Source organism: Tiliqua scincoides, chromosome 6 (genome assembly GCF_035046505.1).
Source record: "Tiliqua scincoides isolate rTilSci1 chromosome 6, rTilSci1.hap2, whole genome shotgun sequence".
NCBI classification, from domain to species: Eukaryota; Metazoa; Chordata; class Lepidosauria; order Squamata; family Scincidae; genus Tiliqua; species Tiliqua scincoides.
In genome coordinates this window covers 3,192,783-3,215,205 of record NC_089826.1, presented here as the reverse complement: position 1 = coordinate 3,215,205, position 22,423 = coordinate 3,192,783, and the positions used below count along the sequence as shown (strand labels likewise).

The 22,423-nt window shown below is 49.8% G+C and overlaps 1 protein-coding gene across 1 annotated transcript; it reads left to right on the top strand.

Annotated features, from left to right (window-relative positions):
* Window positions 1-5,727: 5,727 nt before the first annotated feature.
* LOC136655653 (kyphoscoliosis peptidase-like) lies at window positions 5,728-22,303 on the top strand. The gene is made up of 8 exons (XM_066632244.1): window positions 5,728-5,807; window positions 9,028-9,235; window positions 12,553-12,720; window positions 13,837-13,954; window positions 14,801-14,918; window positions 15,226-15,417; window positions 18,707-18,897; window positions 19,528-22,303. The coding sequence occupies exons 1-8, from the start codon at window positions 5,728-5,730 to the stop codon at window positions 20,844-20,846; spliced, it is 2,394 nt and encodes a 797-aa protein (XP_066488341.1). The 3' UTR covers window positions 20,847-22,303.
* Window positions 22,304-22,423: the final 120 nt, after the last annotated feature.

Genomic DNA, 22,423 nt, shown 5'->3' with positions numbered 1-22,423 from the left:
TCCATTCAGAAATTGGGAAAACATCCAAATGGCAAAGCAATGTCAATGAACGCACTTCTTGTCTGATGAGCATGATTGGACTCCTACAGCTGTCTGGGTGCGATTACTTTAACTCTGACTTCATTAGAAATTAATTAGTGCAACAATCAAGTAAGTGAAGGAAATCTTCCCTTTGGAGAACTGAATTAAATCAAACTGGGAGGTATCGGCATCCACTCTGGGCTTCATTAAAAATGGGCTTGCAATGTTCGAGGCTGCCAACGGGCACCAGGCCATCCCTTAGCACAGCATGTGCTTGTAACTTATCCCAGAGTGCATCCCAGTTGCAAGTGTCATCTTCAAAGCCAGGCAGTGGTGCCAGAGAACCGAGTCCAAGCTGGCATGTTGGATCGCCACAACTAACGGCATCACAAAAGCACTCGCATGTAATTAGTCTGTGGAACTCCTTACCACAAGAAGTAGTGATGGCATCTTGCCTAGATGCCTTTAAGAGAGGATTGGACAAATTTCTGGAGGGAAAGTTCATCATGGGTTACATGGTAGGTATGTGCAAGCTCCTGGTTTTAGAGGTTGGCTACCTCAGAGTGCCAGATGCAGGGGAGGGCAACCAGGACGCAGGTTGTGTCTTGTTGTATTGTGTGCTCCCTGAAGCATTTGGTTACTGGAGGTAGGCGGTTTGACTCTGTCAGTTCGCTTCTCCAGCAGCTACACTGGCTGCCTATTCGTTTCCGGGCCCAATTCAAGGTGCTGGTTTTGACCTTTAAAGCCCTATAATGCTCTGGGCCAGGGTATCTTAGAGATCGCCTACTCCTGTACAAGGCCTTTTTACAAGTGCCGCCGCCTAAGGAGATACGTGTGGCGGCGGCAAGAAGTAGGGCCTTCTCAGTAGTGGCACCAACGCTATGGAATTCCCTTCTCCTTGACTTAAGAACAGCTCCCTCTCTTGTAACTTTCCTGCGAGGCCTGAAGACCCTTCTGTTTAGACAGCCTTCTGCGTTCCTGGCCTTTTTAACATCTCTTAACATTTTTTAACATCTGCTCACAGGCCTGATCCTTTTCTAATTTGCTGCCCTATGCTCTTACCTGATTAGTTTTTTTTATGTGACTATTGTTTTTATGATATGTTATGTTTTTATCTGCTTTTAAATTATGTTTTTAATTTGTTTTAACCTTGTTTGTAAGCCACCTTGAGTCCCTTCGGGGAGAAAGGCAGGGTACAAATAAAGTATAATAATAATAATAATAATAATAATAATAATAATAATAATAATAATAATAATAATAATAATTTGGTGGGCCACTGTGAGATACAGGAAGCTGGACGAGATGGGCCTTTGGCCTGATCCAGCAGGGCTCTTCTTAGGTTCTTGCAGCAAAGAGGATGGTTTGGTGACTTGGGTCCAAACTAGACATGACAGTAAGTATGTCATGTTTGAGGTTGGGGCTTATGTTTATTGCAAAACAGCAGCCATGCAAGGGCCTGATCCAGCCCAGGACCATAAAAATAGTGTGTGTGTGTGGGGGGTGAGGAACAGTAGCAAAGACTCAAAGCTCCACCCATTCAACCTCCAATGGGCTCTCTTTTGTGCGTCCTCCAGTGCACTGCTTACTCAGGGCCAGCCTTAGGGTGATTTGTCCCATGTCGTCAAAGTGAGCCCCGAACTTCGTGGGGCCCCACACTGGGGTGGTGGACAATTGCCTGCTGCTGCAATCAGCATCTCAGTGCCTGGGAGGGTGGTGTGGTGAGCAGAGTATTCTGTAAGCCTCCAGCCCTTTTGGGCCCGGAATGGGCGTCCTGGAAGCAGTTGATGGTGACATCATCACATCACTGCCAACTATTTCTGGGTGCCACAGTTTGTGCCCGGCACCACACGCATCTGGCTTGCCATTGCTGCCTGGGAAGTGGAGAGGGGGCATACAAGCACCCTGCTTTGGGCCCTACCATTCTCTGCCCCGGGCCCTGTGCTTACTTCTAAGAAACAAAAAGCATGGGTCATATTAAGCATATTTGTAAAATGTAGTTTGGTCATTAGCTTTTCAATATGAATGTCCCGTTGCAACCAGTAGCCCTGTGATTTTCAACCGGTGTGCAGTGGCACATTGGTGTGCCACAAATGGTCCACAGGTGTGCCATGGGAGTTTGAGCAGAGCAGTTGAAAACAGCTGAGAAACTCTTCTGGGTCCTGTGGCTCAGTTTCAAGGGCAACTGTCTGCAGTAACGAATTCCCCGTCCCACTGCTGGCTAATCACTGTGTTCTAAGGTAGCAAGTGACGAAGATGCATGTGTGAATTGGCCTACACTCTGTCGTGGCTAATACCTCTCCATGGTTAATTCACCTTTCCTCTTTTGTATTTTTTTCCAATCCTTTTTCATCAGCCTGTCTGCAGATAGGAAACAGCCCTCTGTCCAGCAATCAATGTATCCCCAAAGTATTGATCTCAGTGATCTTTACTACATTCTCAGCACAAGCAGCATATCTATCTAGAATCTGTTTCAATTTTCAAGATGTTCCCAAACCAAATTGGATTTTTCAGGGCCAATCCTCATTCTTATTCCTGCCCGTGTCCGAGACTGGATGTGGAGACATCAAAAGGACCAAGACAAAAGATATCTCGGAGACGGCCAATGAATCGCTCGCTGGTGGCGGCCAGAGAGGCCTGCTCCCTTGTTCTCTAGAGACTATTTTCTGGGCTGCAAGGTGAAAGTCCATCCTTGCCAGTCAAAGCATCAGAAGATTTGGACTGAGCAAAAAAACGATGCCCACGTAACATGTCTGACTTCTTACCATGGCAACACAAAATTGCTAATTTGCCCTCTCTTCGAAATGCGAATTGCAAAAAAAAAAAGGTGCATCCAGTGAGAGGAAGGCATGAAATGGAATAAAACAACCATTCCCTGACCTCGTTTTGATTCCGCTCACCGGTTATATAAAACATTCCTGTTATTTAATGAGAGGAGAAGCTAGAAGTTGACACTGTGCCAGGAAGTCAGTATAGGCTGCAGGCAATAAGATTGTTTAATGAGGACCGAGCCTGTTCATTAGGGGAACTATCTCAGACCTGACTCTGGCAAAGCTGGGGGAGGGAGAGGGCAGGCATCCATCACTAGCCAGAAAAGGTCTGTTTGGGTGTCAGACCTGCAAGACCACAAGCCATCCTTGGGGGGTCACAGAGCATCATTTGACCCAAACTAGACTCTTATCCCCTGGGGGCTGGGGATAAGAATAGGCCCTCAGTTTGGCTGTACTTGTCGTAAGAGGCAACTAAACAGCCACCGGGTAGATGGGACTGGTCAGCCTGGGAAGGCAGCTCATCTGAGAGAAGGAAAACTCTGACCCCAAACCTCCACTGCCTTGAGGCTTCATCCAGTTATGGAAAAGGCTTCAGGAGTCCACCTTGAGGCAAAATCTGGAGCCGGAGTCCCCGAGGCAGTTCATGGCTAAACACAGTCACGTTCTGGCAACTCCTGCGACGCCGCTGGAACCAACCGTATTGGCCTCTGCCTTTCCAGTGGACCATTTCAGCAACGTGGAGAGGGGGGATTTGCTGCATGGGTAACAGCCTATCCTCCATACCAGAGCGCAATACCATAGTCTTCCGAGACTGAAGGATGCCAACAACAGACTCTTAAGGAGAATACGAACCAGGAAGGACTCTGCCTGAAGCCCTGGAGAGGCGCTGCCAGACTGTGTAGACCTCAACTTTTCTGCTCCCCTTCCCTTCTCCAAGGGCTGTAGCCTTCATGGGATGCCTGCTGCGTGAGGGAACGGGATGCTTCACCCCACAGTTGTTTCTGCAGCAGGGGCAAGACTTCTCCAGTTCTTGCTGCCTCCAGGTCTCTCTTTAATTCTGTGCTCCCCTTCCTCGACCTCTTACTTTTTTTTGGAGGGACAGGTTTTGGTTGCCACACATCAGCATCTTACGGCCACTTCCTGCCATTTCCACTCCCAGCGGTGTGGGGCCAGGCTGAGCACTGCTGAGTGGCTCCTGGGACAAAATTTCACTCACAGACACGGAATAATTGTGTTAAATAATTTTAGAAATTATTCTAAAATAAATAATAAAATAAATAATTTTATTAAATAAATAAATAATTATTCTAAAATAAATAATTTTAGATTTAAAATAATCTAAAATAATTTTAGATTGTGAGCCCTTTTGGGACAGGGAGCCATTTAGTTATTTGATTTTTCTATGTAAACCGCTTTGTGAACTTTAGTTGAAAAGCGGTATATAAATACTGTTAATAATAATAATAATAATAATAATCGGCACCCCAAGAACCGCCAGTGGCACTAGTTCCATGGGTCAAAAACCCCTGGCGTGGACAAACCTGAGTGAAGTGGGGCATTGGTCTGTTCAAGGTCACTTTGTACCATTGCTCAGGGTCAGAGGCAGCCCTTTCCAAAGTTTAATCCTGGCAACATCTTCAGGCAGGACTGCACAAGACCCTTGTCTGTCTGGAACCCCAGAACTGCAGCCTGTTAGGATAGAGAGCATCCTGAGCTGGACAGGCCAGGCTGAAAGCAGCTCCCAGGGTCATGGAAGAGAAGTGGGGCATCAGTTCAGGAGGATTAAGGACCAGCAGCTGAGCGCTCAGGGCTGGAGGGGGAAAAAACAAGCGTGAGCTGAGTGGCAGCTGCAGAATTTGTTCAGAACCTTGACGTGGGAGCCCAGCGAGGAGCAGGCCCAAGTCTGCAGATGGATAACAGTTTCTCCAGGTGGGATATGAGAGAGCGAGAGAGAGAGAGAGAGAGAGAGAGAGCACTTGCTGCTTATGGTCGATAGGCACATTGCTCTCCTCCTAGCATCAGTCTCGGTCACAAAGATCTTACATTTCTGCAGTGGATAACTCTGTATCCCTCTTTGGGCCTTGGAGGCATTAATAGATGTCTCAAAAGACCAGACTAGACGTTGCACAAGAGATTTGGGGACAATATTGGGATGGTTGCAGAGTTGGGGAGGTTTCTGAAAAGAACCCTTTCCCTTCCTCCCTCCCCCTCACCCAGCCACAATTTGTCTGCTCAAAATACACCTTCAAGCTGCTTTCCCCCTTGCAGAAGAAAGATCTGTGACGGAGCTACAGGAAGCCCTGCACGTTGCCACTGCTGCCCAGAATGGCTCTGACGGCGAGTGGGAGGGGCCGCTTGCACAGATGTTGCGGCACCTGCAGTACTTCCTGTACCGTCCCCCCCCAGCTACACCACCAGGGAGTACTACAGCACTTTATGTCTTTGGTCAAGGGTGGCAAAAGAGTGCATGTCCACAAGAGTGTCCTACCACAGTCCTAACTCAGCATTTTCTCTGACTATGTCAGTATCCCCAAGGAGACAGATTTTTGGTATTTACTTCTCAGAAAATTAGGTCTCAACAAACAAAATCTCCCCCCCCCCCCCACACACACAAAGACCATGCCGACTATTGTAAAGGAGCATGGTTTTCATTAGGAATGTTTCCTACTGAGAAGATAGCACTGACAAAACTCCACCAATGCAAGGCTTAGCTAGCGATGAGTAGGCCATGTAAACAACCCAGGAGATCAAAGTCATGCCATTGGTATTTGTGGATTTGCAAAGGCTGGGCATGCATTGGAAATATTCATATCCTTCTCTAAGAAGGAAATGTCCTGTAGGCTTCGGTTTGGAGTACACACAGCACATTTATAAACCCAAACTGGACAGACATGCAGGTTGAACTTTGACACTCATTTCCCACCATGCACCAGAGATGGGTTTGAGTCTAGCAGCATCCGACGGAAAGCCCGAGGGGACCAGGAACGAGGTTGTTTGTGTGGTCAGCCTAGCCGGGTGAGTAGCACAGCACTTAAAATGGAAAAACAAATAGGAGAAGCAAGCGTTATCGCAAGCCACAGGACACCACCGCTCAGTGTAAAAGCACAGGCTTTTTTTGCAAAGAGGGTGTTAGTAACAGGTGGGGTCACAGGTGAGCTGGGTTTGGCACTGGGGCAACCCCTGTTATCTCCAGTTAAAAAGCTCTCAGCTGGCTGGCAAGTCCTGGAAAGAGCCTCTGCCTTTCGGCCTCAGTAGATAGTGCTGGGCTGGAGGGGCCAATGGACACTGCACAGGATCAGATGTGCTTCCAGCATTGAATTCTGTCATTTCTCTCTGGCCATTTTCATGCACCACCGTTGAAATGCCTTCCCCAGTGTGAGTCGCAGAAAGATACCCCAGGGTATCTGGCTGATACTGACTCACAATGGACATGCCAGCTGGAAAGCCATCAAGGCCCTGGTGTTCGAGCAGAGCTCACCTGGAGCCCAAATGGCGCTCTGCATGCACTCAGTTGCTGCTGCTGTGACAACAGTCCTCTTGGGTTTTGTTGCTTAGTTTACTTTGCCCCAGCCAAGCACGAAGCCAGTCTGTTTCCTCACATTCACTTGCCTTCCAGCCAGGGTGTCTGTCTTGTTGCATTCATTTCAGTGGCATATTTAGAGCACTAAGTTTTGCAGGGAGCCTCGGCGCAGTGTGAAAGCGGCCCCTCCCCTCCCCTTTGGAGCCATTCCAAAACAGAGCCAAATGCAGGACGGAGCACCTGCGCAGTAAAGGCAATGCATCTATTTTGCTCCCAACTGCCCAGTAAGACTCTAAGGGGCTACTTGCATGCCGCACTGAGGCTCCCTGCAAAACTTAGTGCTTTGCACCCCTTCTAGCTATGCCACTGATTTATTGCCAAGCTAACCTATGCTGCCCTTGGAACCAGAGCAGAAACTATCCTTAGCAGATGAATAGCACCAGCAGACAAGGCCTGTAGCCATCCTTGCACAATCACAACAAGGTTGGCCTCCAGAGTGCAAGATGTTAGTTCGCTTCTCTGCTCATACAGCCAGAATTGTTACCCTGCACATGCCTGATCTCATCTGATCTTGGAAGCTAAGCAGGGTCGGGTCTGGTTAATACTTGGATGGGAGACCACCTGAGAATACTGGGTGCTGTAGGCTTATACCAGAGTCTTTCGAGACTGAAGGTTGCCAACCAGTTGTTTTCAGGACAGTGTCATTCCACGATTAGCACCCAAGGTTTTAATGAACCGTCCTGGTTTGTGCTCTACACATCTTGTTGGCATCCTTCAGTCTTGGAAGACTCTGGTATCGCACTCTGAATAGTGTTCTGGAACAGAGTGTCCTCTCCAGTGTGCAAAGCCTGGGTAAAGTAGGTATGGAGGATAGGCTGTTACCCATGCAGCAAATCCCCCCTCTCCACGTTGCTGAAATGGTCCAATGGAAAGGCAGAAGCCAATACGGTTGGTTCCAGCGGCGTCGCAGGAGTTGCCAGAAAGTGACTGTGTTCAGCCATGAACCGCCTCAGGGACTCCGGCTCCAGATTTTGACTCCTGAAGCCTTTCCCATAACTGAATGTAGCCACAAGGCAGTGGAGGTTTGGGATCAGAGTTTTCCTTCTCTTAGATGAGCTGCCTTCCCAGGCTAACAAGTCCCATCTACCCGGTGGCTGTTCAGTCGCCTCTTACAACAAGTACAGCTAAACTGAGGGCCTATTCTTATCCCCAGCCCTCAGGGGAAAAGCCCTCAGCTTTACACAGGCTGCCTTTCAAGCACTGGCGTAGCTAGAGAGAGTGTTATAATGCAATCGAGCAACGATTTTCAACCTTCTTCATCTCATGGCACACTGACAAGGTCAATAAAATGGTCAAGGCACACCATCAGGTTTTTTTTACAATTGACAAGGCACACTATGCTGCAAGTGGAGGGCTCACATCCCAATTGGCCCTACTAATAAATGACCTTCCCCCAAATTCCAGTGGCATACCTGTGGACCACTTGCGGCACACCAGTGTGCCATAGCACAGTGGTTGAAAATGGCTGCAGTAGAGGGATGTTAAAATGCACGCCTGTTGCTAATAAGACAAAATCTGGAATGGATTCTCTGGCTAATTTCTCTATCCTCGTGCTGTTTCCGGTTCCTCTTGGCAAGATGGGTCAGCAAGCCCCCAGGAAGTATCCGAGGCTCTCAACAGGACCTGGGTGGAAACAGGGTCGCACATAACCCCGCTTTTGATAACATGTGATCTAGGCTGAGCCTTTGGGTTGGGATACTGGGGAGGGGAGTCACCTGAGTTCCTGAATTTGCAGCTCTTGGAAATCAGGTGGGCTGCACGCTGCAATACACCAGCCCAAAGGCAAGTCCTTTGTTTACCAGCTGGGAAAGAAGAAGCTGCTCAGACAGTAAATACCATAGCAGGTCAAACACGGCCGCTGTCCCTGGATGACTCAGCTGCAACCCTGTCAGGACGCTGAAGCATCACGGAAGTCCCCGCAGCGATCTATAGAATGGCGAGAAAGAGGCAAAAACCGGGGGAGGTTGGATCGGGCTCTTCAACAGATTGGCATTCACAAGCAGGCTGGTGTTGATTCCTCCTAGTCATTCTGCATTAACTGGATCAACCAGATGGTGTGTCTTAAGGATATATTCTTGTTTTCCAAACTATCCAACCAGAAATTGAGCCTGGAGCAAAATCTCAGCCACAGCAACATCTTTCAGTTCGCCCAACACCAGGTTTGCAACAGTCTTGCTCTGCTAAAATAGATCAGCTTGACTGATCTATTATATATCTATATAGATATAGATAATAGGTGTGCTTGACTGTGGCTCCTAGTGCTGGATTCGCAAGTGAAAAGGACCCTGATTGAATTCCACGTATCTTGCTTCTGAGTAAACATGCTTAAGATTGCACTGCATATCTTTCAGAGGCAGTTTTCCTAAGGCAAGGAGAAGGATGAATATATTATACACACATGTACACCCACAAGTGTGCGGCAGAAGCGTAAGTGTGGCTTCTAGACACCTCCCCTAGCGGGAAAGTTCAGGCCCTTCTGGGTCTCGTAGCGGCCATTGATCGTTCGCAGAGCGCGGTTGCACCTAGGAAATGTCAGCGTCTGATAATATTCAAATGTAATCTTGCATTTCGTCCTGCTATCAGGCCCCTTGGAGTGCTTGCTCTGTGGAAAGTCCATGCTTTGTAGTATTTTTAGCCCCGCTGGCACTGGGGAAGTGGAGATCAGAACAGCCAAGGCCCCGGAGGGCGGGAAGCTCAGTACATAAGAAGGCAGCCACCAGGACCGTTTCTTTGCCTGACCTCAACTAAGGCACAGAACGGAAGGCAGAATACCATCGGAGCAGCCCTGCCGACTCAGGGCGAGGAGCCCACGTCTCGCTTCCATCAGCGGATAGCCAACACCTCTGAGCAGGCAACTGGGCAGGTAAGGCAGACAGACTGGCCATTCCTACTCCTGGTTTGGGTATTTCTTCATTTGTTTTGTTGGTCAGTCTCTGAGCCAGTGGCATAGCTAGAGGGGGTGCAAAGCACTCATTTTTGTAGAGAGCCTCACCACGGCATGCAAGCGACCCCTCCCCTTCGAAGCCATTCCAAGACAAACGCCTCTGTTTTGCTCCCACCGCCCGGAACGGATCCAAAGGGGAGGGGGAGGGACTGTTTGCACACCGCATTGAGGCTCCCTGTAAAACTTAGTACTTTGCACCCCCTCTAGCTATGCCACTGCTCCGAGCAGGAGAACTTTCCAAAGGGGGACCTTTGATAGAGTCCGTTGACTTGAAAGAAAGCCATCTGTGTCTCCACTTAGCACGTGGAGGAGCCACAGGCCAGCCCAAGTCAGTGGGGTGCTTGGGGTGGAAAAAAAATCACCCTTCCCATGAACCTTGGCAGGAAAACCTCCTGGTGGAGTGTCTCGTATGAGCCCAACCCACCCACCCTCAAGCCCCCACTCCGTGGCCACAGCCTGCAGCTGCCACCTTCTGCTCAGGTGGCCTCTGGGAAGCCCTTGTGGGTTGCACACACCCCTCAGTCACACGGCTCTTTTATGGACCCAAGAAGTTGACCTGGAGCCTGGAGCTGACGACGGATGGTTGGGAGAAGGTGGGCTGCTTAACCTGGCTGGCTGTCTTGGGGGCTTGGAATCTCCCCTTCCCCTGTCACAACCCAGGAGCCTTCTTGTCGCAAGGAGAAAGAAGATGTAGGTGCTCCTACCTTCTTTCCACCTGTGCAGTACCATAGCTACAGGGGGTGGTGCGATAAGTGCTGCAGGTGTGACAGCCCCTCCCAACTGCATTGCTGTCGCTGCCCAGAAAGCACCTGCATTATTTACCATGCAGCCCCCTGTAGGTATGCTACTGCAGTTGGGAGAGGGATCTGGGCAGAAAAACAAACACTGTTGAAATGATGGTGCGGCCCCTTCAAGCCCTGGTTCTCTGTTAAAGATTGTAGGAGCCTCCAGGGATGCCTGTCAGGTTTATTAAAGGCAGGAGAAAGCACATGTGACTGAGCATCACGTGTGCTTGAGAGTTCTGTGGTCCAGGTTATGGACTCTATTCTCTTGGGAGTGTTGCTCATAGCAGGACCTTTCGTGGTTCCCAAGTGAAGGCCATTCAGTTCCAGCTGTGCTTGCTTTTGTGGCCAAAAGATGCCAAGGAGTTCGATCTGATTCCTCAGTTTCCAGTGTGCTACGATTGTTGGTCTCCATTATAGGTTGGTTGTGTGAACTGTTGTCCAGCTCTGTCTTGCCCGTGCTGCCTTGCGGTGTTGAACTGGCTTCATACACACTCAAATAAATTATGAGATAAAGATAGAGCAAGAGGGCATTCCTTCCTTTGGGCGAGAAGGCCAGCGAGGACTGCCTGTGGTGCAGAGCTGGCTCCCGACAGCTGGCCACTTGCTGTGCGCAGAAACCGCAAAACAAGCCCCTCACCCCCCGAGGAACAGCGGATCCCGCCTGTCATCCTGCTTTTGTCAGATCAGGAGCAGACCCTGCTGCGTCCTTCCTGAAGCGTTAAGAGAGAGCCGTGAGGCTTTCCAAAAATACATCTGGGGAGCCCAGTTCTCAGTGCCTGGAAGGCATTTTACTGCTGCTGCTGCTGCTGCCGGTGTTCAGATTCTCACATGCACCCTTCTCCGTCACTCAGAGGCCACACAAGGCCTTCTCCACAAGGGAGACTTCACAGCATCATTCAGAGGGCTGCTGAAGGGGGTGTTCCCCTTCGATGGCACTGCCCTTCATCTTGGTTTTTACAACTCATCATTCAAAAGGAAGATTGTGAGGGATGGGGAATGTGATTTGTGTCAGAACTGGGGCCTGTACTGCTCTTAGGATTTCAGATAAGAGACACTTCCACGCCCTCATACGCTTCATCCTTGCCTCTGTGTGTGTGTGTATACACTTGCAGCTGACATGGCCACTTCCTCTACAAAAAAGAAAAGAAAAGATTAAACCTGCCAGTAACTTGCAGCTTGGCTTACTCACTCAAGTCATTCAGAACTACAGTTGGACCTCGGTATCCCTGGAGAATTCTTTCCCAGACCCCCTACAGATACAAAACCTGAAAATCCACAGGTCAGTCCAATATTACCTTCAGACACAACCAGAGATGTCCTCTGGTTGCATCTGGAGGTTTTTCTGAGGTCTGCAGTCATTCTGGGAGCTCAGGTCCAGCACTCCACTGTGGATTCAGAACCTGTGGGGTGTTAAATTTGCAGGTCCCAAATCTGCGGATCAGGACAGTAGAGCTGTACTTGTTCTGCAGTTACCTTTTGGCAGCATACCTGCATCTCCTCCCAGAGCAGATTAACCAGCCTGGGACTTCCTATGGATGAATCTGTGGTAGGCTGATGCCAGGAGAGGCCTTCCTTGGGTTACGTTCTGATCTTCAGTCAAGACCCAAAGAAGCTTACAATTCAAATCCACCAGAAGATACCATATAAGTAAATGGAGGTGTCTCTATCGTGGGGAGAGTAGGAGGGGTGGGGTGATGTTTGCATCTCACTATCTTCCATCTCTTTTCTGTTAGCTGCAGGCATTGGTTCATACTCTAGAGAAAGTCCTCTTTCATTCATTTGCTTGTGCTGCAATACAGTTATATGCAAGATATAACATATAAGGAGTTCAAAACTGATAAATATTGCTCTTTTTGACAGCAGCAAAGGAGAGACGGAGAAAGAGCACTAACCTTTCCATCAGAGCCTCTTCCGCCCATTCCCTTCTAATTTCAGTTGGCAAGGATGAAACCAGATGGCAGCTCTATCAAACTCTCCAAAACCACCAGGGCTGCCATCCCAGTGGCCAACTCACTGCCCTTCATTTGCCCTTCGGCAACACACAACACCTTCTGTTGTGGCTGTCCTCACACAGGTACTTTAGGATGTACACAGAACTCTAACCACAGAGTAAAAATGACATCATTGTCCCAAGAAGACACCTTGGCTGTTGTTGGAGGGAACCAAAATGCAGATAGCTGTAATGGGAACATTTCCAAGTTAGAAAGCCCCTCTGGAGCGCTCCATGGCTGGTCCTTGAGGAACCCTTGCCAAAGCCTTCCTGGAGACATTGGCAGGAACGAGCAATGTGGGCACCTCAGTCAATGGCCCAAGGACATGCTGTCTATGAAAACCAGCACAAGCACCCAAAAACGTTTCCCCAACAAGGACATATTTCCGTTTTGGGCAAAGAAAGTTGAGGGTGGCCACAGCAAGGTGACCCCCAGGTCATTGGCCTTCCCGCTGCCACAGCTGGAGGGCGAGTCTCTCTCTACAGTTTCCCAACAGGAGGTGGACAATGGCCAGGGAAGGAGTCCTGCAGCCTCTGGAACAATCCAGAAGCTGACAAGAAGAGAACTTTTCCCGGATTCCAAGATCTTCAGAGCACTCGACACCCACGTCCTTCGTGTGAGTGAGCAGGTGGGTGAAAAGGACACTCTTTCAACTAGAGCTGCCTTCCCCTTACGTGGTAATTGATCAGAGCTTTTATGCCGCATGCACTCTGCTCAGTCAGTGGGGCTGACACTTTGGGGCCACATCTCCCCGTCTGCCAGATGCTGGGGACCAACCAGTCACAATTCTGGATTCAATGGGATTTACTCCTCGATTTTTTGAAAGGGTTGCATCCTTTTCAAAAGGCTTCTCCTTCCGCAGTTACCTTGGATTTCAAGGTGAAAGCGTTATATAGACAATCCAGTGGGATGCCCTGGAAAGAGGGGATACTTGAAGCCAAGGAGTCACATATAGAATAGAAATGAGTTTTGTTGGGCTTGTCCTAGAGATCAACAGCCTGCTCTTTCATGAAGCTCTGTGCTGGTCCTGACCACTCACCGTCTTGCAGATTAAACTACCTCATAGGAAGAACCCCACATACATAACCTGGGAGGAAAGGTGGGGATACAACAGTGAATGAGAAAGTTGGTTGCAGACAGACCATGTGGTGTAGTGGTTACAGTGTTGGAGACCCAGGTTCAAAATTGCACTCTGCTGCAAAGTTCACTGGTGGCCTTAGGCCAGTCTCTCTCTCTCTCTCCCCCCCTGCCCCCGACTACATGACCAGGACTATTGTGAGGATAGTTCCTTAGAACTTAGTTCCTTAGAACTAAGGAACTATGTGTGCTGCTGGGAACTCCTTGGAGAAAGAGTAGGCTAAAAATGGATCCCAGAGCAGAAGTGATGCCATCGTCCAGTAGCATAGCTAGAGGGGATGCAAAGCACGAAGTCTTGCAGGGAGCCTTCGCACGGTGTGCAAGCAGCCCCTCCCCTTCAGAGCCATTCCAGGCAGGGGTGGGGAGCAAAATGGAGGGAAATGCAGGGAGGCTCCCATCACCCAACTCTGGAGGGGGAGGGGCTGCTTGCATGCCACAGTGAGGCTCCCTACAAGACTTGGTGCTTTGCACCCCTCTAGCTATGCTACCGCCATCTTCATATGCTAAACAGATACATGCAAATTGCCACCGGGGCAGCGAAATGAATGCCTAACATCTCACGAACTGCCCTAGGGCCAACTGTCCAAAATCTGGCTTCTTTTACCAGCTGAAATCCATACAGCAGCCACTGTCTGTCCAGACCATTGTCCCGCTGATCACCAAAGCAGCCAGAAGCCAGCTGGAGAAGGTTCGTGCCATCTGGGTGTGGCTGTGCCACAACATCAGTAAGTATGTTTTTATTGCTGGTTTTTGGGTTGAAGCTATGAGAAGAACAGAGAGGGCATTTCTACCAGTTCGTAGATATGGGGGACCAAGCTGATGCTGGAAAAAGGGGGCTGGGTCCTAGCAAGAAGAGCAATTGGGAGAAGGCCCTTTGGCTATGGTAAATTCCACCCCACCCCCCAGCCAGTTTGCTGCTATCAATGAACACACAGGAGCAGAGGCAGTTAAGGTTTCAAAGAAATACTGTACTTTCCAGTTTTTCAAATGCACGCATCTTCTGAAACATCAGGGGCATCTGTAAGTGATGGGACCAGAGCTGCTCTCTGTGTGAAGGGAAGTTCATCAGCCTGTCATTCAGGGACAGAGCTCATGAACCTGGCACACTGACGCTCCTTCAGTGGTCAGAGAGAGGGGGAGAGGAACATGTGGAAGGCTGGAGAGCAACTAGAGGGGGTGCAAAACACTCTTTTGCAGGGAGCCACACCGTGCCGTGCAAGCAGCCCCTCCCTCTCCCATTTGGAGCCATTCCAGGCGGCTGGAACAAAACAGAGGCCCAACCGGAGGCTCTCAGAGGCTCAGAGGAGGCTCACTCAAAGTCGGTGGGCCCACTTCCTCACCAGAGTTTTTTGACATGGCATTGACGGAAATCTCTTGGCCGATGAGTGTTTCACTCAAATCACGCATGCGTGCCTTGTCTGTAGCTTGGGAAGGACTGCCCTAGGCAGTGGGCCTGTTTGGGCTGTCATTGAGGACCCCAGATCCAGGCTGGACTCCTCTCTTGCTCTGGTCCAAGGAGGCACCGACCATTACAGCTGAAAGAGTGATGGTTTTGTTTCCCTCTCCTGCAGAGTATGACGTGGACGGCTTCCTGGGGTTATCGGAGAAGATTCACAGGCCTGAACACGTGCTCCAAACCAGGAGAGGGGTGTGCTCTGGATATGCCCATTTATGTCATGAAATGTGCAAGTATGTCTTTTTTTAATTGTATCCCAATTGATTGGGCAGCCTAAAATGATTTAGATTTAACAAAGAAGATGGTGCTGAACTTATCCCTGGCCGTAAAAACCAGCTTCAGGGAAGAAGAGATGACTTCCATCATTTCCAGGCACAAATGGCGAGAGACCAGATAGCAAGTCCCCCAACAGAGGAGACGCACCCCCAGAATTTTGCTCTTTTGCCCTCTTCTTAAAAGCAAAGGCTGCAGGGAGTGGAGATACTAAAGTCACATAATTTGCTCCTCTTCTGGTCACAAGAATCTTGTGAATTCTTACAGGGAAGCAGGTTTGACCTGCGTCGAGGTTTCAGGGTACGGCCGAGGTGCTGGATGTCACCGAGGGCAGACATGCCTGCAGAAGAAGTCCAACCATATGTGGAATGCCGTGAAGCTGGAAGCTCAGTGGTTCCTGCTGGATGCCTGTTGGGGGGCTGGCCTTGTGGATGCAGAGAAGAAGCTGTTCATTCCTAGGTAAGGTCTTGAAGCCCATGGAAGAGAAGAGCCTGGACCAAAGTGGGTCCATCACGGCCAACAGTGGTCCAACCTGGTGCTTCTGGAAGGTCCATCTTTCCCTCAACATCTGGCCCTCTGAAATATGCAGCGCCTGAACCTTGAGGTTCTGTGTAGTATCGTAGCCGGTAGCCGCTGATAGGCACAACCTCCACAGGAGGGGGAAACCACATTCTGACATTATGGGTGTCTACAGGCCAGTTCACACCTCACATAGAAACAAACGGGTTTGCTGGGAGTGAGGGGAACTCAGATGAAACCTGTAGCCAGTCCTGGCTTCCTGATGAGCATCACATGTACCGTAGGCATGTTCTCAAATACCAGGTGTACACTTAAGACTATTAGCTACTACTATTAAAAAATGAAATGCATCGCCACAGGATGAAAGTTTGGTACTTTGGAACTTAAGAAGTGCCTAGCGCTGCAGTTTTCAAACTTGCCGGGAGTTTGAAACCCGCAGGAAGTCTTTGCGGGGGCGGGGGGGAGGCAGGGCTGCGACCCCCAGGATTGTGTCGCTCAGGGGGCTGCAGGGACTGGGATGCACTCACCAGTCCCTGCAGCAGCCGTCCCTGTGTGTGGGGAGCCCTGCGTGAGCACCTGCAGGGTGCCCCAGGTCAGGGAAAGGGAGAGGGGAGCGATCTGCTCTGCCTCCGCAAAAGCAGGGGGCTCCCCACACCTCTGGGAGGCTGTGGGGGGTGGGCAAGTGCACCCAAGCCCCTGCAGCCCCCCTGAGCGGCGCAATCCTGTGGATCATGCAGCTGCCTTCCCCCTGTCTCCTGGCTGCCCCCACCCCTTACGGGGGCAGAGGCCAGGACCCACAGGCTGGGGTGTCGCGACGCCCCAGTTTGAATACCACTGGCCTGGCAGGATCAGAGGGAAGGTACTTCTAACTCCGCCTTCTCTCCCATGGTGGGCAGCCCTGCAACCACAGAATGGAACCTTATCAGCAGTGCCATCTTTTGTCTCTAGCACTGAAAGCGCACAACTATTGTGACTTAAAAGAAAGTAGACCTATCCTCAGGGTTGTGTGTGCTTTTACTTGTAGGGGGAAAAAAATGCAGAATTTGGCAAGGGGCCCAGAAATTAGTGCACTGAGAATCTCAATGTTCATATGGGGGAGGGGGGAGCAGGTTTCTGTCCTCACAGTTGCAGAGTTGGGTTTGAAAGAGGGTGGCTTCCTCCGAGCCCAAAAGGGGAAACAAAAGCATCTTCAGTCAACCAGACTTCAGTACCCTGGAGAGAGGTACTTGTCCCTCCCTGAGCCTGACAGAAGCTAAAGCTGCAACATATGCAAATACATGCAAATCAGTCGCAGAGCCCAATTTTTCTTGGCCCAGAATTTTCATCTTTGTCAACGCTCTACAGCCCTGCCCCTGCACCGTGACTTTGCCAAGCCCTTTTAACGTGCAGGCTAGTGCCCAATAGTGGTGTCACTGCCCCCCTTGCATTTCTGCCTACACCCCCTAACAATGCCTTTCTCCTGGTCCTGCCAAGGTGGACTTCCAAAGGTGCATGCAGTGCAAGTGAGGGCAAACCTGCTGGCTGGTGGCTTCCCAGCCTCGCAAATCCCGGGCGCTGCAGATTGCCCCCGAGCAAAAGATGCATCACTGTCCCAGTTCCCTCCTCTGCTTTAATTAGATATCTGAGTCACCCTCTGATAAGGCGATTAATCTCCTGCTCCCCAGCAGTTTTATTTGGTGGCTCCAGATATAATTGCTTGGGTCTCCTTGGCACATTTTCAACAAAGTAAATAATGGTTTACTTCAGCGTTATTCATTGTGTTACATTTCCCATTAAAAAGGCATTCAAGGTTTGTCACTCTTGGGCCGATATTAAATAATGGAACCAGTGTGGCATTTGTAACTCCTGGTAGTTGGAGCAAGTTGGCTGCGTGGGCGTAGAAAGAGGAAAACCTGGCAAAGAGAGTGGGTTCAATGTGACTTGGGAGATGCCCTCACAGGTTCTGCCTATCCATATCCAGGGTCAAGGGCAGGGATCAGTAGGGCTGGGCCACGTCTCTGCAAGGGGGTTGCTGCTGACTCCCAAAGTGCTTTCATCCGGGTGCCGCTGCTTCTAGTCATCAGTGCCTGCTCAGCTGAGTCGGGGAGCAAGGAACAGAGATCTGCAGCTTCCCACTGACTCGCCCACAGAGGTGTAGCTACAGGGTGGGAGGCCAAGTAAATACTGAAGGCCAGGGATGTGTGGTGGGTGGGGAGGCAAGGGTGCTTTGAAAAGCACACCAGTTGCGAGTGCCTATATACCTCACACAGTAGCAGGGCTTTTTGAAGGACTTTGCCTCCCCTGCCTTCCCACCCACCTGCCCACCCGCTGCAAGTGCCACAACACAGCCCCCCACTTTCCTTTGGAGCCCTTCCATGTGGCTGAGCTCTCTGTGGGCATCTTGCCCAAGCCCCACCCCCTTCCACATTGTTCATGTCTCAGAGCAAGTTCACACGTTTTATTAAATCAGTAGTTTTCAAGTGTTTTGCCGTCAGGGAGCTCTTTCCAGACTGATTCATCTCAGCCACCCCCATGTGTTGTAAGGAATTCTAAGGTGCACACTTGCCCATGTAGGGCATGCATCAGACACCCCCTGGCCTCAGTACTGAGAGAGGGAGGGAGAGAGAAAGAGGTGATCCCCATGCAGATGCCAAAAGAGACCAGCCAAATGCATTTCGCAGCCTGGGTCTTCGTGCATCCGAGACAAGAACAACACGTTTATCTTGTACAAAGACTTTTATATTTGTGTTTTGCCGTTTTCTGTGCTGCCCTCCCTTCTTTTGCTGCCCTCACGCTCAACCTGCATCAAGGCAGGATGTACTCCTCTGCAAGTACACGTGGCAGGAGAGATGGGCAGTGGTGGGAAAACTCTCCGCAAAACCTGTCAGTTAGCTGTCTTCTCCTGACTGACCTTCCTCTGAGAAGCCTCCAATGATGAGAGTACAGTCTGAAAACCTGCAGCTTGAAGCAATGGCCAATAGCCTAGCCAAGCAAGTGTTGAAGACAAGTTGCCACAGATTTTTAGTGGTGTTGCTGTCGTTTTGAGCAAGGAGTTCAGATGTTTAGGGATTGAAAGGATTCCCCATAGGCTTTATTCTGGGATGTATGGGGAGTTGATTACTGCCAGGCATATCCTACACCCAAAGGAGGTACCCCAGTTTTGTCTGCAGTGGCCTTCCAGGTCATTTAGGTCCAAAGACGTACTTGTTTCCTATGATGCCCGAGTTCTTGATGTTCTCCCCTCTCACAGGCACGAGGACTTCTTCTTTCTAACTGACCCCAAACATTTTGTTGAGACACACTGGCCCGACGAGCCAGCCTGGCAGCTCCTCCAGCCGCCCATCTCACTGGCAGATTTTGAAGAGAGAGTGTTCAAAACACCCGAGTTTTTTAAGCTCCAGCTCAGCCTCCTCTCTCCGGATACTTCTGTGCTTAAAACAGGTATGCACACAGCAGGGACCTTTGAACAGAGTCGACAGCTTGGCTGTTTAATTCTTCTGCTGCATGTGAGCACGGCTTACACGGAGTCAAACCGTTTTTCTGTCTAGCTCAGGCTTGTCTGCATTCACCAGCTACGGCTCTCCAGGGGTCCTTCCAGCCCTGCCCGGAGATGCCATCAGGGGTTGAAAGTGGGACCTCTGCTGCTCTCCCACTGAGGAGACATCTGCTATTGCTAGTAAACCCTTAACAGGGCAAGTGGCACAATTAAGCACACATCCAACTGAACCCTTCCTGGTTCTGGCACAGACCTCTCTGAGCAATGGAGATCACCCATCCTTTTCACTACAAGCTTCTTGAGAGCACGTACAACACAGCAGCTAAGAATGGTGGTGCCAGCTTTCATTCAGGAACTTACAAAGCCCTCTTAGGTGAGACATGACGGTCAACCTCTATCTCTCTCTCTGCAGTATTGGGATACTAATAATGACAGATCTCTGGGAAGGATCAATAGGATGGTGTTTGCTCTGTAAGTCCTAAGCACTGGTGATGCTGCAAAGACGAAAAACAGGACACAGGCAACGGTGAAAAAGCATCTAAAACCATTCTCTCCCCTTATCTTTTCTCCTACAGAGCACGGGGAAGCCACTGTGTCTGTAGAAGGTGCCCTTTCCACAGAGTTCACTTATCAGCTCTTGAAGCTTTGCCATGACCACAGCAAAGAGGACGTCGGCAAGACATACGGAATGGTGACCCTGTCCGACAAAAGGATGGTCCTCAAGGTCTTCCCACCCATCCAGGGCATGTTTGACCTGCAGATCTTCGCACGGCTGTCCGACTCTCAGATGCCATGCAATTGGGTGTGCTCTCAGCAGATTGAGTGCCTACAGGCCAATGGCAGAGAGGAATTACCAGAGAACCCCTTCGTCTTTTGGGGCCTACATCCAAGAGCAAAAGAGTTGGGAATTGAGGGGTGCAACTGGGAAGAAGCTCCAACCATCACCACTACTGGCAGGCTGAAACTGGCTTTGCAGACCAACAGGCCTCTACTGGTGACATACGAATTGGTTCATCCAGGCTTAGGTGACCCGTTGAGCAAGAAGTGCCTCCTTTCACAAGCAGAAGAGGAGAAACTCACATGCCACGTCCTTTGCCCTTTCATGGGATATTACAGACTCTCGGCGTTTGTCAAAGGCCTGGGTGAGGAGGAGTTCAAGAACGTGGCCAACTTCCTCATTGATTGCTGCAGCCCTGTCAATCAGAACGAACTCTTCCCACTGGGCCTCAGCACCCACTGTGGGACTGGGATGAGCTCTCAGCGAAGGGGGCTCTCCAGCCCAAGCCACACTGCCCCCATTATTAACACAAAACAGGGACGGTGCAACATCACTTTCCACACCCGGCCAGGCTTTGAAATCATGGCCACCCTGAGCAAGGACCACATCAGAAACCAAAGGTACCCAATGGAACGCTACACCTTCATCACCCACCTGGAAGACAAAGTCAGCATCTGCATCCTGCTCCCCGAATCCGGGCTGTATAGGGTGAGCTTGTATGGGAGGAGCTCCAACAGCAGCGAGTTCACCCATGTGTGTGACTATGTCATCCGCTGCTTCACCAACCCACAGTGGCCACCCTTCCCGAGGGTTTACAGCTTGTGGGGAAGGGGGTGTGTCCTCCTACGGCCCAGAACAGGAGTCCTGCCAGCTCAGAGCTGGGAAAGGTTCCGGCTCAAGATGCCAAAGGTCTGCAGCGCTCTGGTCATGGGGCATGCAAAGACGGAGTTGAGGCAGGGGCCAAAGAAAGTGTGGGAGGGCGAGGTGTACACGGGCCCTGCAGGGACAATACTTAAGGTGGCGGTCAAGTTCTCTTGTGAGGCCCCAAGCATGGAAGTCATCCTTTCATTTGATGTGGAAGGCAGCTCAGCTATTGCAGGGGACTCTTCGGGGTAGAACGACCCAGCGTTTTTTGAAATTGGAGAAAATCTGAGATGACATCATCACCATGCATGATGACATCATCATCACCATGCAGATTAAGATGGGCGTTGTGGGCAGGACTCAAGCACATTCAGCAGTTCATCCAGTAACCCACTTTCTGTGCCATGACTCAATACTAGGCTAGTAAACAATGAGAGTGCCCCCACGCATGTGCAAACTTCCTTTCCCTCATTCCAGACAGATGACAACTAGTGTCTACACATCTGAAATTAAGCAGGGTTTTCCTTTGACATCCTGGCTGTTCTATTTGGAAATCAGTCTACTTGTGGACGTCTTGCCATTGGCTCCTTAACATTATGGCTTAACCCTTGACTTTCTGATGTTCCTGAATGAAACTCTTTGCAAGAGTTTCTCACACCTCTCAGGAAACCATGGTCTACTACTAGCTAATGTCCAAGTGCTATTTGAGGTCTTGGCCTGTGTTTGGCGTCTCTGTCCCGCAGCAGAGTCTGGAGACAGAGACTAGGGAGATGAGTTAAAGGTACTCCTGGTGGGAAATCTAGAGTTTCTGGCAGAAACTTAAAAACAATGTCCAACTATCTGAACAAGGTCAGTGCTTGGGGTTACTTCTGGATGTATTCTATTGGTTGAATAGGTGCTGCTTTTTTTTTGTACCCGAATGACCTCTCTAAGCTGATCCATGTTTTTGTAACTTACATGCTTGACTACTGTAACATGTCCTATATGGGGCTCCCCTTGAAGGTGTCCCCAGAAACTTCAACCAGTGCAAAATACTGCTGTGGACCTCCTAATGAATAGTGGAAGGTCTGAACAAGTTAACTTGATGGTACAACCACACTGGTTTCCTGTGTCCCTCTACACCCAATTCAAGGTGCTAGTGTTGACCTTAAAGCTCCTCGTGGCTTGAAACCCATATACTTCAGATCATCCCTGTTATCAGCCCCCTGCCAGCTGCGTTCTGCAAAACCAGCCCTGCTGCATAACCCTTCATTACACAAACTACCAGCTGCTGTGGCCAGAAGCAACCAGCCATTTGCAGCAGTGACCTCCCTTCTGGTTACAGTTCACTGGCAGCTGTCTAGGGTCGAGTTTTTTATTGGTCACTGTCTTGATTTGAACTGTGGTGTTTTTAGAGATTTAATACTTGATTGATAATTTGTAAACCCTGTAAGTTAATTCGATAATTTGATAAACCCTGTAAGTTAAGGGCCTGATGATGAAATATTACTACTTTTAAAAAAGGAAGGAATAATAACAAACAAGATCAGAAAAGTAACTTACTTTGGTTGATATAACTGGGAAGAACTGAATTTGGACCTGAGTCAGGGGCTATTCACAATAGTCAGGGGCTATTGCATTCTCTGAACTCACACATTGGCCTTTTGTCCCACTTATGATTTAGACTTGCATTGTCTAGGTGTTTCATTAATAAAGAGCTCTACCCATCATTCTTGCCATTCCTTAGGGAGGCCCACAAAGCCTTTGACGTGCTGTTTTAATGCACTCATTTTGCCTACCTTATACATGCTTTGGGCCTGCACAGTTCTTGTGAAAGCCATGGGCTGAAA

Bases quoted from the DNA above. Each gene is read 5' to 3' on its own strand.
- LOC136655653 (XM_066632244.1), top strand. From the start codon at position 5,728: ATGGGTTTGAGTCTAGCAGCATCCGACGGAAAGCCCGAGGGGACCAGG. The intron at 9,236-12,552 runs GTAAGGCAGACA...CCGCTGCCACAG, and splicing joins CTGAGCAGGCAACTGGGCAG to CTGGAGGGCGAGTCTCTCTC. The intron at 13,955-14,800 runs GTAAGTATGTTT...CCTCTCCTGCAG, and splicing joins GTGGCTGTGCCACAACATCA to AGTATGACGTGGACGGCTTC.